Source organism: Orbicella franksi, chromosome 5 (assembly GCF_964199315.1).
Source record: "Orbicella franksi chromosome 5, jaOrbFran1.1, whole genome shotgun sequence".
In the NCBI taxonomy this organism is placed as follows: domain Eukaryota; kingdom Metazoa; phylum Cnidaria; class Anthozoa; order Scleractinia; family Merulinidae; genus Orbicella; species Orbicella franksi.
In genome coordinates, this window is record NC_138149.1 from 10,667,269 (window position 1) to 10,679,999 (window position 12,731).

Below are 12,731 nucleotides of genomic sequence, written 5' to 3' on the forward strand. Positions count from 1 at the left end.
AACTTCTCTGTTTTTGAACTGAAACCAGATATTACACGTAATATCAACAGTGGCATCAATAGTGCAGTTTGGCCGCCATCTTGAAAATGCTTTGCTTTGTGGTTTCCACTCTTAACCGCGAGGAACGAATGCGAGGCTACGAAAGTACGCGCAGCACCCGTGCAAGTTTTGCGCGTGAGAAATCAGACAGTTGTAAAAACATAAATGATTGTTCCATACTGGGCTCTATAAATTTGTGCGGAACATTTCAACAAATATGTGAAGTTTGGGGAAGTAACTTCTTCATCTACCTATAATATCGCTAAATTTTCTTGAATTCACCCACTAAATGGTTCTCGATTTAATTTTTATTGCGTGACGGCTAGAACAATCTACTGGCGATTCTGGGGATGAGAATGTATTATCCGAAGTATACGTATCCGATTTCCTGATCCAATTTAAAGGGGCAATACCAAAAGAGATTGTACTACGCATTTTTTGGATCAAAAACGTGGTTAAAATAAAATTAAATCTAAGAATCTTCACTCATAAACTCCGAGTAAGCGAGATATGCCTTAAACATCAAAATAGAGATATTAAAAAAATAATTGAAGGGGAGCAAAGTGAAGATTAGTTAATGAGTGTTTTTTTTCCGTAACATAGGAGAAGATCAATCGTGCGCATGCGCAACTTTAAAAGCACGATGCACTGGTATAGCGGTGCATAACACAACTCAAGGCAAGAGAGACCGTATTTACCACATTTCCAAACACGAAGGAAACTGGAAAATACGGCGCGACTACTCTTGACGAAATGCGAGGTGTTTGGAAATGTGCTGCACCTTTTTGTTGCTGCATGAAATTAAAGAAGAATTTTGAGTAAATGCTAACTCCTTCAAATGTTTAAGACTTTTATTGCTTCAAGCACTGACTTTTTATATCACTTAAGTTAAGTACCAAAACATATGACTACATGGGAGACATGTTACATGTCTATTATTTTCTTACTGTACATTTTTACCTGTTCACATTGTGCTACTGATTTCTAAAAAACACCGTCAGCTTTTTCCCCAAGAAAAGACAATACTTTTAAATCTTATGTTAATTTCTTTTTCCGAGAGACAAAGCTTAAAACTTTTATGAGTCAATATTTTTAAAACCCGTTACCATTTGATTCAGACAATATTACAATTTCCAAAACTATGTTCTATTGCATTTTTCAAGCGTTTCCTCTTTTGAGGTAATCAAATCCTCTTTTTCCTAACCCCTGATCTGCTACGATTTGTTTTAAAGAGGTACAGAGGATGAATGAATTCATTCTTCTTCGTCTTTCCTTCATCTGAGTACGGACCTAAGGACCATCTGCACACCAATCACTACCAGCCCTTGCTGAAAAGGAGCCATGTTTTGATATATCGATAAAGGACGAAACTCTCAAAATAATAGTTGACTAAAACGACGGAAAAACACGACAAATGTAATAACAAATGAGAAAGGAATAAGAATGGTCGCTATGACGGACGAATGAGATGAAATGAAAATGACAAACTTGAATTTCACCGCACTCGTATTACTAACTTACTGGAAAATCACCCATCCTTAGTTTTAGCCAGAAAAGCAAGAAATGAATTCATTGTTTCCTTCATTATTCATTGGAATATACTATCATGCTTTCATATTATTTCACTTATACGGTTCAACGTAATTCATGGCCAGTCTTTCAGAAGATCTACGGCTTGCTGTTTCGTCTTGGTGCACCAGGGTAAAAAATCCCTGTATTTTGAGGTCCAGTCTTCTTGCAATTCAACTTCGCCGGTCATAATCTTCTCTCTAGCCATGGGGCGCACAGGTCCACTAATATCAGGTGTTTCTAAGAACTCGACAAAACAGTCCTCTGGGCTAATGCAGGGAGCATTATCGAGCTCCAAAAGCACCAATTCGCTGCTCTCCTTACCAGGGTGCAAAGTGCTGGCTGGAACGAACAGGGTGACCTGGGGTCCAACAACGGGCCAGTAACGACCAATGTTAAATCCGTTGACGAAAGCTTGGCCCTGGAAAACATAGAACAGTATCGTGGATTGTTCAACACTATCGAAAAGATTTTGCTGACCAAGAAGCGCGAGGAGATTTTCTTACCAGCAAACCATAGTTAATAGAATCTATTAACTATGAGCAAACCAATAGCAAGAGAAACTTTTAAATTTAATCCTTTCTAAATGTCGCTGCCGACAACATGCGACTCGAGTACTAACCTTGTACAAGGCCCACAGTAAAGATAACAACTTTTCAAGTTCCGAGGATAAACTGACCCATTCCCCTCCTTACCCCTCCCCCCTTCCCTACCCCGGGTCAAGCCATTAAGTCAAGTAAGTTGAATTTAAGGATAAATCGGACGGCTAGCAGTTTAGTGGAATGATCAATAACAGCATTCTCCCTACAACTTAAACTTATTGTCAAGCGTTCAGGTGAAGAGAACATACAAACGCATCAAACTGGATGTCTTCTCTTCATGTACAACAAATTCCCAAGACTTGCGTTGTTAGAAATACGGGATTGGCTGTAAGAAATCAAAACACAAAATTTTCGACCTTAAATATATTACACAAACGTCTTTTCACCTTAAACCAGCCAGGAAGATTGAGGAAAGTGTCTTTAGGAATGCCATCTGGTGCTGGAGGAATTTCACCAATGTAGAAAGTTGGAATTTGAATGCTATCCTCGTCGTTTTTAACCGCAGCATGTGGAGACTTCTCAATGCCCACAACAAGGTCTAAGTGTAAGGGATACATCTTCCAGTTTCTAAGGACCACATTGTCGAGGGTCACATCTCCGAGGATCCCTTTCGGGTCTTGTAAATGAGGCCCATAATTAATGCGGCCCATGTTTTCCACCAGGATGTCCAAGGTCGCACCGGCTTTAACTTTGATGGTGGCGGTGGTCTTGCCACCAACGCGAATCAGAGTTGCCTGGCGAACCTTCCAAACAAAACAAACAATGGAAACATAACCGTAAAATTTCGACAAGCGCTGGGGTTAGCGCTTTACCTGGGCTTCACGCCTGAGAAATAGACCATACTCGTATTAAAATATAACCTTAATTTACCCTCGGCAATGTTTATAGCACAAGTACTAGTAGGGCCGAGCAAACAACTGACACAAATATTAATAATTCAAATTGTATATAACGTTGTTAAGAATCCCAACTGGCCGGAGGTAAACCAGTTGGCTATTTACAAGTGTGGCCGAGGATTTGAAGTCGAGGCTACCTAGAAACAAATCCAGATAGTGGTCAGAGCGTGACTCGAACCCGGGACCGCTGGATGGCGAGTCCGACACTCTGACGACTCGGCCACGCCGCCTCCTCGGTATTGGACTGGAACTAGCTTGCAATGGAGGCCCATGAAGGGGGAAATCATTAAGAAAGAGGTAAATGTCATTTGCATTTGAAAAGACTCCCCACATTAGCCTTATTTGCAAGTTTCAGTCCAACACCGAGAATATGAATATGGCCTACTTGAAACGGCGGTTTGACTCTGAAAATGCATAAAATGTTTTCCGGCCACACTACGGCACAGAAATTTGAAAAGGCAACAATCACCCGCCATTTTGGATTTTTGTTTGAGGAAAACTCAGTCAGGGAAATCCCTTGATTATCGTGACGTGATCGTATTCGAAAAAACTCCGCTTTCAAAATGTTTTCCGTCCACACGAAAACGCAAAACCGGCATTTTCAAAATCCACCGGTTTGAAGAGCGTTTTCGAAAAGCTCCTCTTTTGGAACGGACTAGTGTGGGCGGTAGGCCTAACCGTACAAATAAAGCTGCGTTTTCAAATTTTCTCTGCCGCATTGTGTGCGGGGCATAAGTCCGACACGTTAGGAATCGAAAAGCCTGTCAAACATTTCACAAACCTGATTGACAAAAACAATTCCCCTGTCGCGCAGTCCTGGAATACTGATGTTCACCGCAGACCCGTTTAAGGGAATCATAGTTCGATAAAGGATGAATCCATAGTTTTGTCCAATCTGCTCCATGCTGAGAGTGTCATAACACAGGACAGGTCCGGATGGTGTCAGGTATTTTAGCAGATCAAAAATAGAATTGAGCTACGATGGAAATTAAAGAAAAATTATCAGTCCAGCTAGCACAGAAGGCTGCCTCCTCTCTCTAAAACATCCCGGACTTTTTCAAACTGATTGTGTGCCAATGGGCCAAATTTTCCGATATGTTAAAATTCTAACTTGGCTCCGAGGCTTAGGGGAATAAAACAAACGAAATCGCATCGAGGATGAGGGATGAATAATTAATTTCTTTTGTTTTATTTCCCTAAGCCTCGGAGCCAAGTTAGAATTTTAGTATATCGGAATTGGCCTAATGCACTGAAGGTAGAAAAGGGAGAGGGGGGGGGCGGTGGCGGGTAAGACGGGGCTCCCTCCATTTCACGAACGAATTTTAGCACAATTCGCCCATTACTTATACTTTTGTCATAAAGTAATGAATCACGTAATATGTCATTTAGCTGCTTTCTACGCGTCACACCCTAAAGTTTTCTGCATAACGTGTCACGCATGGTTAGGGAAGTTGTGATCTAAGAGGCAGTCTGAGGAAGTTAGAGTTTAAATATTGTGCTCGCATATCTTTGATATCGCGGGGATTGATGTTTGCAGCAAAAAGGCTTGCGGTTTCTGAAGGTTTTACTGACACTATTTTATCACAACGGAATTTTAGCAGGTGTAAAATTGTTGCTTCCTTTGTAGCAGAAAATTCTTTAAAACAAAAGTGATAAATTTAAATTTAAAAACACTCTCAGGTTAAAAAATAGTCTAAAATTTTGAGCTTTCGATTGCCAGTCTGCAATCTTTGACAAATAGTGAATAAAAAGCGCGATCGTTGAAATATATACAAGTACGGTAAAAAGTGTGAAGAAGAAAAAATTACAATGAGAACAAAAAGATATTTGCGAGGAAATAAAATATGGGGTTCATAGAGGAATAGAATAATTCGAATGAAAGCGATAATTCAAATAAAAGCGATTAAATTCCTCTAACTTACGACCTTGCTATGGAATTACAGCACAGTAAAGCTAACCCACCTGGGTCATCATAACCTTTCCATAAGCAAACTTCTTAGTGGCTGGAGGCACAGGGCCTGGGGGGACTGAGGCATACTTGGCAATGGTCTCCATGATCAAAAAGTATTTTGTTGTCGGATCGCCGGCCTCTGTCAGTGGCGCATCATAGTCGTAACTGGTGGGCTGTGGTTGAAACTTACGACTATCTTGATAACCATTGGCTCCTGTGTGTTAAACAAGTGACATGTAACCTCATAAGAACAGTTCTTCATTTAGGTTTCTGTCACATGAAATGACCAAGGTCCAGTTGTTAAAATCATGATTAAATTAATCCAGGATTAGCAACTAGTTTGAATTCTCTGGAAAGATATTTGGCCATTTGGATTTACTTTTCCAGCAAAAAAAGGAGACCCTAGATCTGACAACAGTAAATATACAAAGCCAAGTTGTTGGAACGCGAGTTAACGCTCACCCAGGATTAAAAGTTAATCAAAGTATTAATTTTTTCACTGGATATGTTTTGTGCGGTTTGAGTTTATTCAAACTGAAAACTGAAGGACAAACAAAATAAACAGAATTTAACTACACTGAAAAGTTACCCAACTGAAATCAAAATTCTTGCTAATCCTGCATTACCTCAATCAGGCTTTAAACAACCTGGCCTAGAACTGTAACTCACAGCACCTACCATTCATGAAACCAAAACTTGTACCACCTTGAAACATATACAAATTGACCGAGGCATTCATTTCGAGGATCTTATCAAGGTACAATCCAATCGCTGCCGCCTCTCTCTTCTGGTGTCCCTCTGCCCAGTGGTCCAACCATCCTGGATAAAATTCTGAATTCACTAAGGGGCCCTTTGGTTGGAACTTACGCAGCTGAGAAAAGGGGACTGAAGGATCAATACCTGAGGGATTAACAAAAAATCAGTCTCAATTAACAAGACATAAGGTGGACACCCTCCCACAATAATTGCCTCCTTGCAACTTGACACCTCTCTATGCTGGATACTGGATACATGTACATAGCTACACGGAAGACAGACAGCCCTCAAAGTTGCACACTTTCCTATACAGTTGGATATTATGTGCTGTTCATATCTAACCTTGATCCCTCACTATGCTGGGTTTGTACAGCTTTGCAAAGTAGACAACACCAGTTAACACCACACTAAAGCAAACACATTTCTAATGGTGACAACTCTTTATGGCAGACATGTCTCTAAAGGCAGGCACCTCTCTAATTGGGCAGGTACTTCTCTAAGGTAGACACCTCGCTAAGGCAGACACTTCTTTAAGACAAGAGCCTTTCCAAGGTGGACACCTCAAACAATGGAGTCCTCTCTAAGACAGACACCTCTCTAACTAAGGCAGAATTAAGATTTCTCTAAGGCAGACACCTCTGTAAGGTAGATACTTCTCAAAGGCAGACACCTATCTAATGTAGACACCTCCCCAAGGCAGCCACCTCTTAAGGTGGACACTTCTCTGAGGTGGACAGACCTTTCTAAAGCAGACACCTCTTGAGGGCAGATACCTCTCTAGGTGGAAACCTCTCCTAGAAGACACCTCTCCGAGGAAGATACTTATTCATAATGAAAATCTGGTTACCACTCTCTAAAAGACACAATTTCAAGGCTGACAGATCAGAGTTACTCCCATGCATCTTAAATAACTCTAGAGGGAGTTGACAGCCACTTATTGCTCTGATGACAAAATAATGTTATTCACCTGCTCCAAAGTCCACAGTGGTAAAGAGCGAGGGAAGTGAGCCACATTCAAGCATCCTATCATTGAAGCCATCTGTAGTAAATAAAATCACATCTTTACCGAGATGCTGCTCAAACAAGTCCTGGAGGTGAGACATGTATTGATGGTCACAGGTGAAATAACTACCATATTCATTCTCCACCTGCAAAAGAAAAAATTCACAGTTACTGTAACAAATATTTATTTTCTCCAAAGAACATGCCGGTGTGATTACATAGCACCTTGCTAAGAATGGCGTTAAGTCAAGATGCAGGCTAAAGGACAGAATGAAATCTGACGAAAAAGTCTGTATTGAAACCAGTGTTTCCATCCGTGCAGGGGTTTCATTATTGTTTTCAGAAGGAGGGAAACTGGTTTTCACAGATGGGCAAAACTATTACAACTGAACTTCTTTGTTAGTAAGAAAAGCTTTCCACTAGAAGGTCAAACCAGCTGGGCAAAATTGTCCTCAGAGCTGGCCAATTTGCCTGGTGCCCGGTCCTTATTGACACCCCTGCCATGAGTTGCACATAACGAGAAGAATTACAGATGTCTTCTCATACTAGTGGCTGGAGAAAATCACTTGAATGTCCTTATCCCTGGGAGGTAGTTATCCTATGGACACCAAGGCGATTATATGTTAGCCCTCATAATCCATCAAATATTTTTGCTTTTGCACAATAATGCATTATGTGACTGAATATGCCACAGCTAAAACTGGGAAATATCCAAGTGATATTCCCCAAATTTAAAACTGCATGTGTTGCAGAAAATATTTGAAGGATAATAAACAAATTATAGCCCCCATTTGGCACAAAAATAAGTTCAACATTTGTCCTTGCAATGGATATTATCTGTTCCTCATTAAAGCCCACAGTTTTCCTCGAGCTATGCTGTTGGAAAACTGTTTGCTTCTCAGAACGGATAATGTCCACAGAAAAATACCCAAGGCAAGCATATTTTTGCACCAAATGGAGGCTATTGTCTATATACTTATCAGACAGGTCTGTTAAGCTTTCATGCAGATTTGTCAGCCCAATTATAAAGACATAATTGTTACAAACCAACTTGCATTGAGCACTACCTGAACAGCAATGATAGGTCCCCCATTGGCGTACAGAAGAGGCTTCAGCCTTGGAAGCAGAACACTCATCCAACGATCCACTGCAGCAATATAACCTGAGGACAAATTAGAAAACTAGCTGAACTACTGCAATGATGCATGCCAATGAATGTAATAAGAGGTCTGTACACATATACGTATTACTGTACACTGTGTGCAGTTTCAAGTGGAAAAAGAGAGAGTATTTGTATAAACTACTGACAGAAGCAATTCAACTGGATGGGATACTGGATTGACACTCTCTCTCCCTCTCCCCCACCGTATTCTCCCTAGATCTAGAAGACAGATCATATATATGCTGCACATTTCTCTCATAAATACATCATGTGCACATATGTATAGTGTACAAGTCAATACAGGATTTTGCTATTATAAACATTTTTCCCTACCTTTGTCTGAAGACGACCTCAACCTTGCTTTTGTGTAATTCTTTAGCAACCAGGGAGGAAAGCCACCCTACAATCATAAAGAAAGAAGATTGTCAACTACGTTAATTCATCCACAATAAAATTAACACCCTGAAGCTAAATAAACTCTTATTGTGTGTTATTTCAGGATTGTGCTCCATACTGATCTAAGAATTTGGTGATTTTTAAGACTCGATATATTTAGGAATTATTCTTTATAAAGATCAAAACAATAAAAACACTGAACATGCATGAATAACTTTGAACTGCATAAATTGTCAGCAATTTTTTTAAGAACATATACTCAAAAACTTGGCTCTTTGTATTGTCTGTGTTTTTTTCAGGAGTTAATTTTTTAAAACATTAGATAGATACATGTACTCTTGTAAAAGTACCTAGATGGTGACATAAAAACCAAGTCTCTTACTCACCAGATCCCACTCAGCACAAATGTAAGGACCTGCATAATGAAAAATGAAGATAGTTTACACAAAATATATTATTTGTTTATTGACTTTCAAGAAAGAGTATTAAGAATTTATCAATGTCATCTTTAATAAAAATAAAAATGCTTAATCTATATAAGCCTGGGTAGCCTACTCCAGGATATATAATTCAAACTCATATTGATATTAATTATTAGAAAACAATCCTAAGAAAATATGCACGCTGTTTGGTTAAAAATTGTGTTTCTATAACTCGTTGGAAACACAGAACTAGCACAACATGTTGACATAATGATGGCGCAAGCTAGGAGAATTTACATTTTGATGATCAAAGTAAATAAGCTATTTTTCTTTTTTTCATGGCAGTGTTTACTAAAAGAAATAGAAAACATGTTCTCCGTGTTTATATCGGGTTATAGAAACACTCGTGAAAGTTTGGGAGAACTCGAAAAAGCTGTGGAAACAACCAGCTACGGCTCATAGTCCCACAGCATTTCTCATTCTCCCAAACTTCCACTTGTGTTTCTATAACTCGATAGAAACACGGCACATGTTTTCTATTTCTTAAATATTTATTAATAGATTGTGCATTACTAATGACTGACTTTCAAGGAATGAAGGAAATTATTCTGCAATAGGTGATAAAAGCCCGGAGGGTTTAGGGCAACTGTGTCAGCCGCAATGGTCATAAATAAGGTATTGACTTTTTAGTCAGGTCATTTATAGGGTAGGGAAATCACAGATTTCGTTCAAAAATGGGGTTAAGGGAAACTGGCTGCACACCCCCACCCAATTTTTCTGAGGGAACCCCCCTCCCCCGGGGGGGGGGGGGAGAGAACTACTAGTAATAATCATTCAGGGATATGAGCCAACTTCGGGTTAATTTTACTGGCTGAAAGACTAACAGGTTCATTTTGAAGGTATAAAATCCTTTTTAATGAACTTCCTAAATCATCCATAGTTGTTATATAATCCCCAGAGTGGAATATTGACTCACCTGCTCTAACTATGACCAAGAGTCCTGATGATTGTGCCATCTGAATAAAACTAACCAAATCATTGTTGCCATTGAAATCATACTGTCCTTCCTGTGCTTCGTGCATGTTCCAAGCTACATACCTACATGTATGGAAAAATATTTTAACAGTCATTGAGTCATGTCGAGATATTGCATCCAGTTCATCCATGGATAATGTCACCATGTGCAAATTGTACGGATTAGTTTTCGCAGATGTTGAAATTGTAAAGTGGCTTCAGGGCGAGCAAAGTTTGTTCCACAGAATTAGTAAATTAAGCTTATTATAAGGTACATGTACCATTTAAAGGCTCTTCAAACCAGATCACACCTCTGGATGAAACCCAAATTTCCAAGACAAATACAAACAAAAGAAGCCAAGTGCAATCAATAATTACTGATGGTAACTGTGCCGACACTTTAAACCAGGAAATCTTACAGAGATGAGACTTTGCATGCACTGGATGCCGATGAAAGTACCGGTAGGTAATGTTCTGTTGTGTCCCTCTATAAAACAACCAATGGGGTGTATAGTATTCTACCATGGATTAGGAGCAAGTATCCTACCAGAACCTTTAACTACTACTTCAGACCTAACAGCAGAGCTCAGGTGGCCCAAAGGGCTGCCATGTGGAGCACCATAACAATAGGAACAGAACCACATGCATGCATAGAAATAGAAAACCATCCAACTCTTTTTTCATGGTCAACATGGCTAGCAGCGTGGATGGCGGGCACATGCACCCCATGATAAATAATGACGTTGTGCAACATGGTGGCAATACTCCAGCTAATAGGTCAAGCAAGGCATGCAGCCTTGGTTCACAGCATACATGTAAATATTGGACATCCCATGTTATGGTCAATTGACACCTGTCAAAACAAGGTATCCGCTGACCAGTATCACATGACCATATCGCAGGTTCAAGGTTAGGGTTCATCAAGGTCACATGTTTTTTCTTAAGTTGACCACTGACCAAGTACTGTTTTTTGATTGGATTGCAGGCTCATGTCAGGTTAACCTGTTGTAAGCTGGTTAATACTAACACAGGATTAAAAGGTAACCAAAGTCTAAATCTTTCCTGTATACAGATGTTTTTCACTGCTTTTGTTTTGTGTAGTTTGAGATTATGCCAACTTAAACCAGAAGGCCAAACAAGATAAACAGATAACCTCACCACCAAGGTACAAAACTAAATTATGGTACTGCTTCCATAAAATCTAACATGCAATTAATCAACAAGAATAAATCAAAAATATGAATGGCATTTGTGAATCATAAATTAGCATAAAAATGTGTAAATGTGGAATACTGTCTTCTCTAGACGAAACATAAATTTAAATCCAGTACAGACAGTTTTTACCATAACATAACAAGTATATTACTGGTATTAGCCAGAAAAAAAGTTGTACATAGATGCTGGTTGTAATGCAAGTTTATAAACAGAAACAATTCTTACGTAGCCACAGTGTTCAAGCCGGCATGTTTCATCTTAGCAAATCTATCCGTCCAGTAACACCTTGGAATGCGGAAATAATGCATATCCCCCGAAATAAACCGGAAACGCTTCCCATCTTTTAGAAACCGGTTTTCCTCAAAATCAATTTGAAAAGTTCTCTTCTTACAAATACATCCTTTCTTTTTCCTCTTCAATTTTGCATTTAAGCCCATAAACAAAGCCACCAGGAACACAAAATGAAGTGAAAAAGACCAGGAAAATTTCATAATATAACTCTAAATTTCTCTGTAAAAATTTCCATTAGTCCACTGTGTGTCAACATCACCAGGTTTGTGACTGAAGATCACTTATAAGCTAAAGATACCGTTAATTACTCCATGACAACTTGGAGTCAATTCCATTGTTTAAACTAATTATTTATTTATTTCAAAATGGACGCTCCTGTTTTCTCAACAAGGTGAAAGGACACACCTGTGGGGAACGGTTAACATATTTGTTTTATTTGACGCAATCACCTGGTTGAAACACAAACAATAAGAGATGGTGGAAAATCGACATGAGAAATCGATCGAATAAAATTAGGGAGCACTCGGTCTTTAGCTAGCTTTTCAGTGACAAATTTTCAATTTCATTTGATAAGTCCAGCCGAGAAATTAACAGCAGGCAGGATATTTAGTTAACAGACCCCCAGGTCACAGAAGTTTAGTTAGCAGGTAAAGTTTCTCCCCTGTTGGATAAATCGAAATAAATTTCTACGATTTAAGCTTAGTTTAGACTAGCTGATGCTGGCTCGGTTTATTATTCACGAAAAAAAGATCCATCTATTTATTAAGATTATTTATTTTAGATGCAGATTGAAATAGTTTAAATACCTTCCGCAGTTTAAGTAAAAAGTGTATCTAAGTTTATTTTCACATTGAAAACGACGAGTCGTTACCAGCAAACTAATATTAGATCAGCCACACTGACATGGTGTACCAGTAAGAAAGAAAGGGAAAATATTGACCCTGTGCAACTCGGTTGAGCAAACAGAGCAAAAATACTTTTTCCATCGGATGACGAGGACGAACTTTCCACTGCAGATTGCGTCATTGAAAGCTGCAGCTGATTTCACTTTTCATTGACAATCACTTCTAATACGTATAGTTGCGGTATTTAAGTTAACTCACGTTTGCAAAGTATTCAAGCCAGCCGCTGTCATTTTCGTCATTCTGTCCTTCCAGTAAACCGTTGGGACACGAAAGTAGTGCAAACTTCCCGATATGTATCGGAATGGCTTTCCATCCTTAAGAAAGACATCGTTCTTCCAGTCTATGGTAAATGAGCCACAAGATGAATAATGGATGATTGATAACAGGACAAAAATCGAGCCCCACATTGCCGCTACTGCGAAGTGTTTGCTCCGATCCTGCAAGAGCAAGTCACGTGCTAATCATCTGCCGAGCATCGCGTGACATAAATTAAGTTTCGTAACAACGTGAC

At 39.3% G+C, this 12,731-nt stretch overlaps 1 protein-coding gene across 1 annotated transcript; it reads right to left on the reverse strand.

The window, feature by feature from the left end:
• Positions 1-251: 251 nt before the first annotated feature.
• Positions 252-12,628, reverse strand: LOC145488187 (beta-galactosidase-like). Its single transcript, XM_081466991.1, has 11 exons — positions 12,419-12,628; positions 9,772-9,893; positions 8,760-8,788; positions 8,311-8,377; positions 7,883-7,977; positions 6,781-6,961; positions 5,736-5,957; positions 5,069-5,271; positions 3,888-4,082; positions 2,597-2,953; positions 252-2,029 (listed from the first exon to the last, which is right to left on the reverse strand). Exons 1-11 carry the CDS (start codon positions 12,625-12,627, stop codon positions 1,685-1,687), a joined length of 2,025 nt encoding a protein of 674 aa, XP_081323117.1. The 5' UTR covers position 12,628; the 3' UTR covers positions 252-1,684.
• Positions 12,629-12,731: the final 103 nt, after the last annotated feature.

What these genes read in the sequence shown, in the direction of transcription:
- LOC145488187 (XM_081466991.1), bottom strand. Translation starts at nt 12,627, where the DNA reads ATGTGGGGCTCGATTTTTGTCCTGTTATCAATCATCCATTATTCATCT. An exon ending in GGCTTGAATACTTTGCAAAC is followed by an intron (nt 9,894 to 12,418) that starts GTGAGTTAACTT and finishes CCATACATGTAG; the next exon opens with GTATGTAGCTTGGAACATGC. An exon ending in ATCTTCCTGGCTGGTTTAAG is followed by an intron (nt 2,030 to 2,596) that starts GTGAAAAGACGT and finishes TATGTTTTCCAG; the next exon opens with GGCCAAGCTTTCGTCAACGG.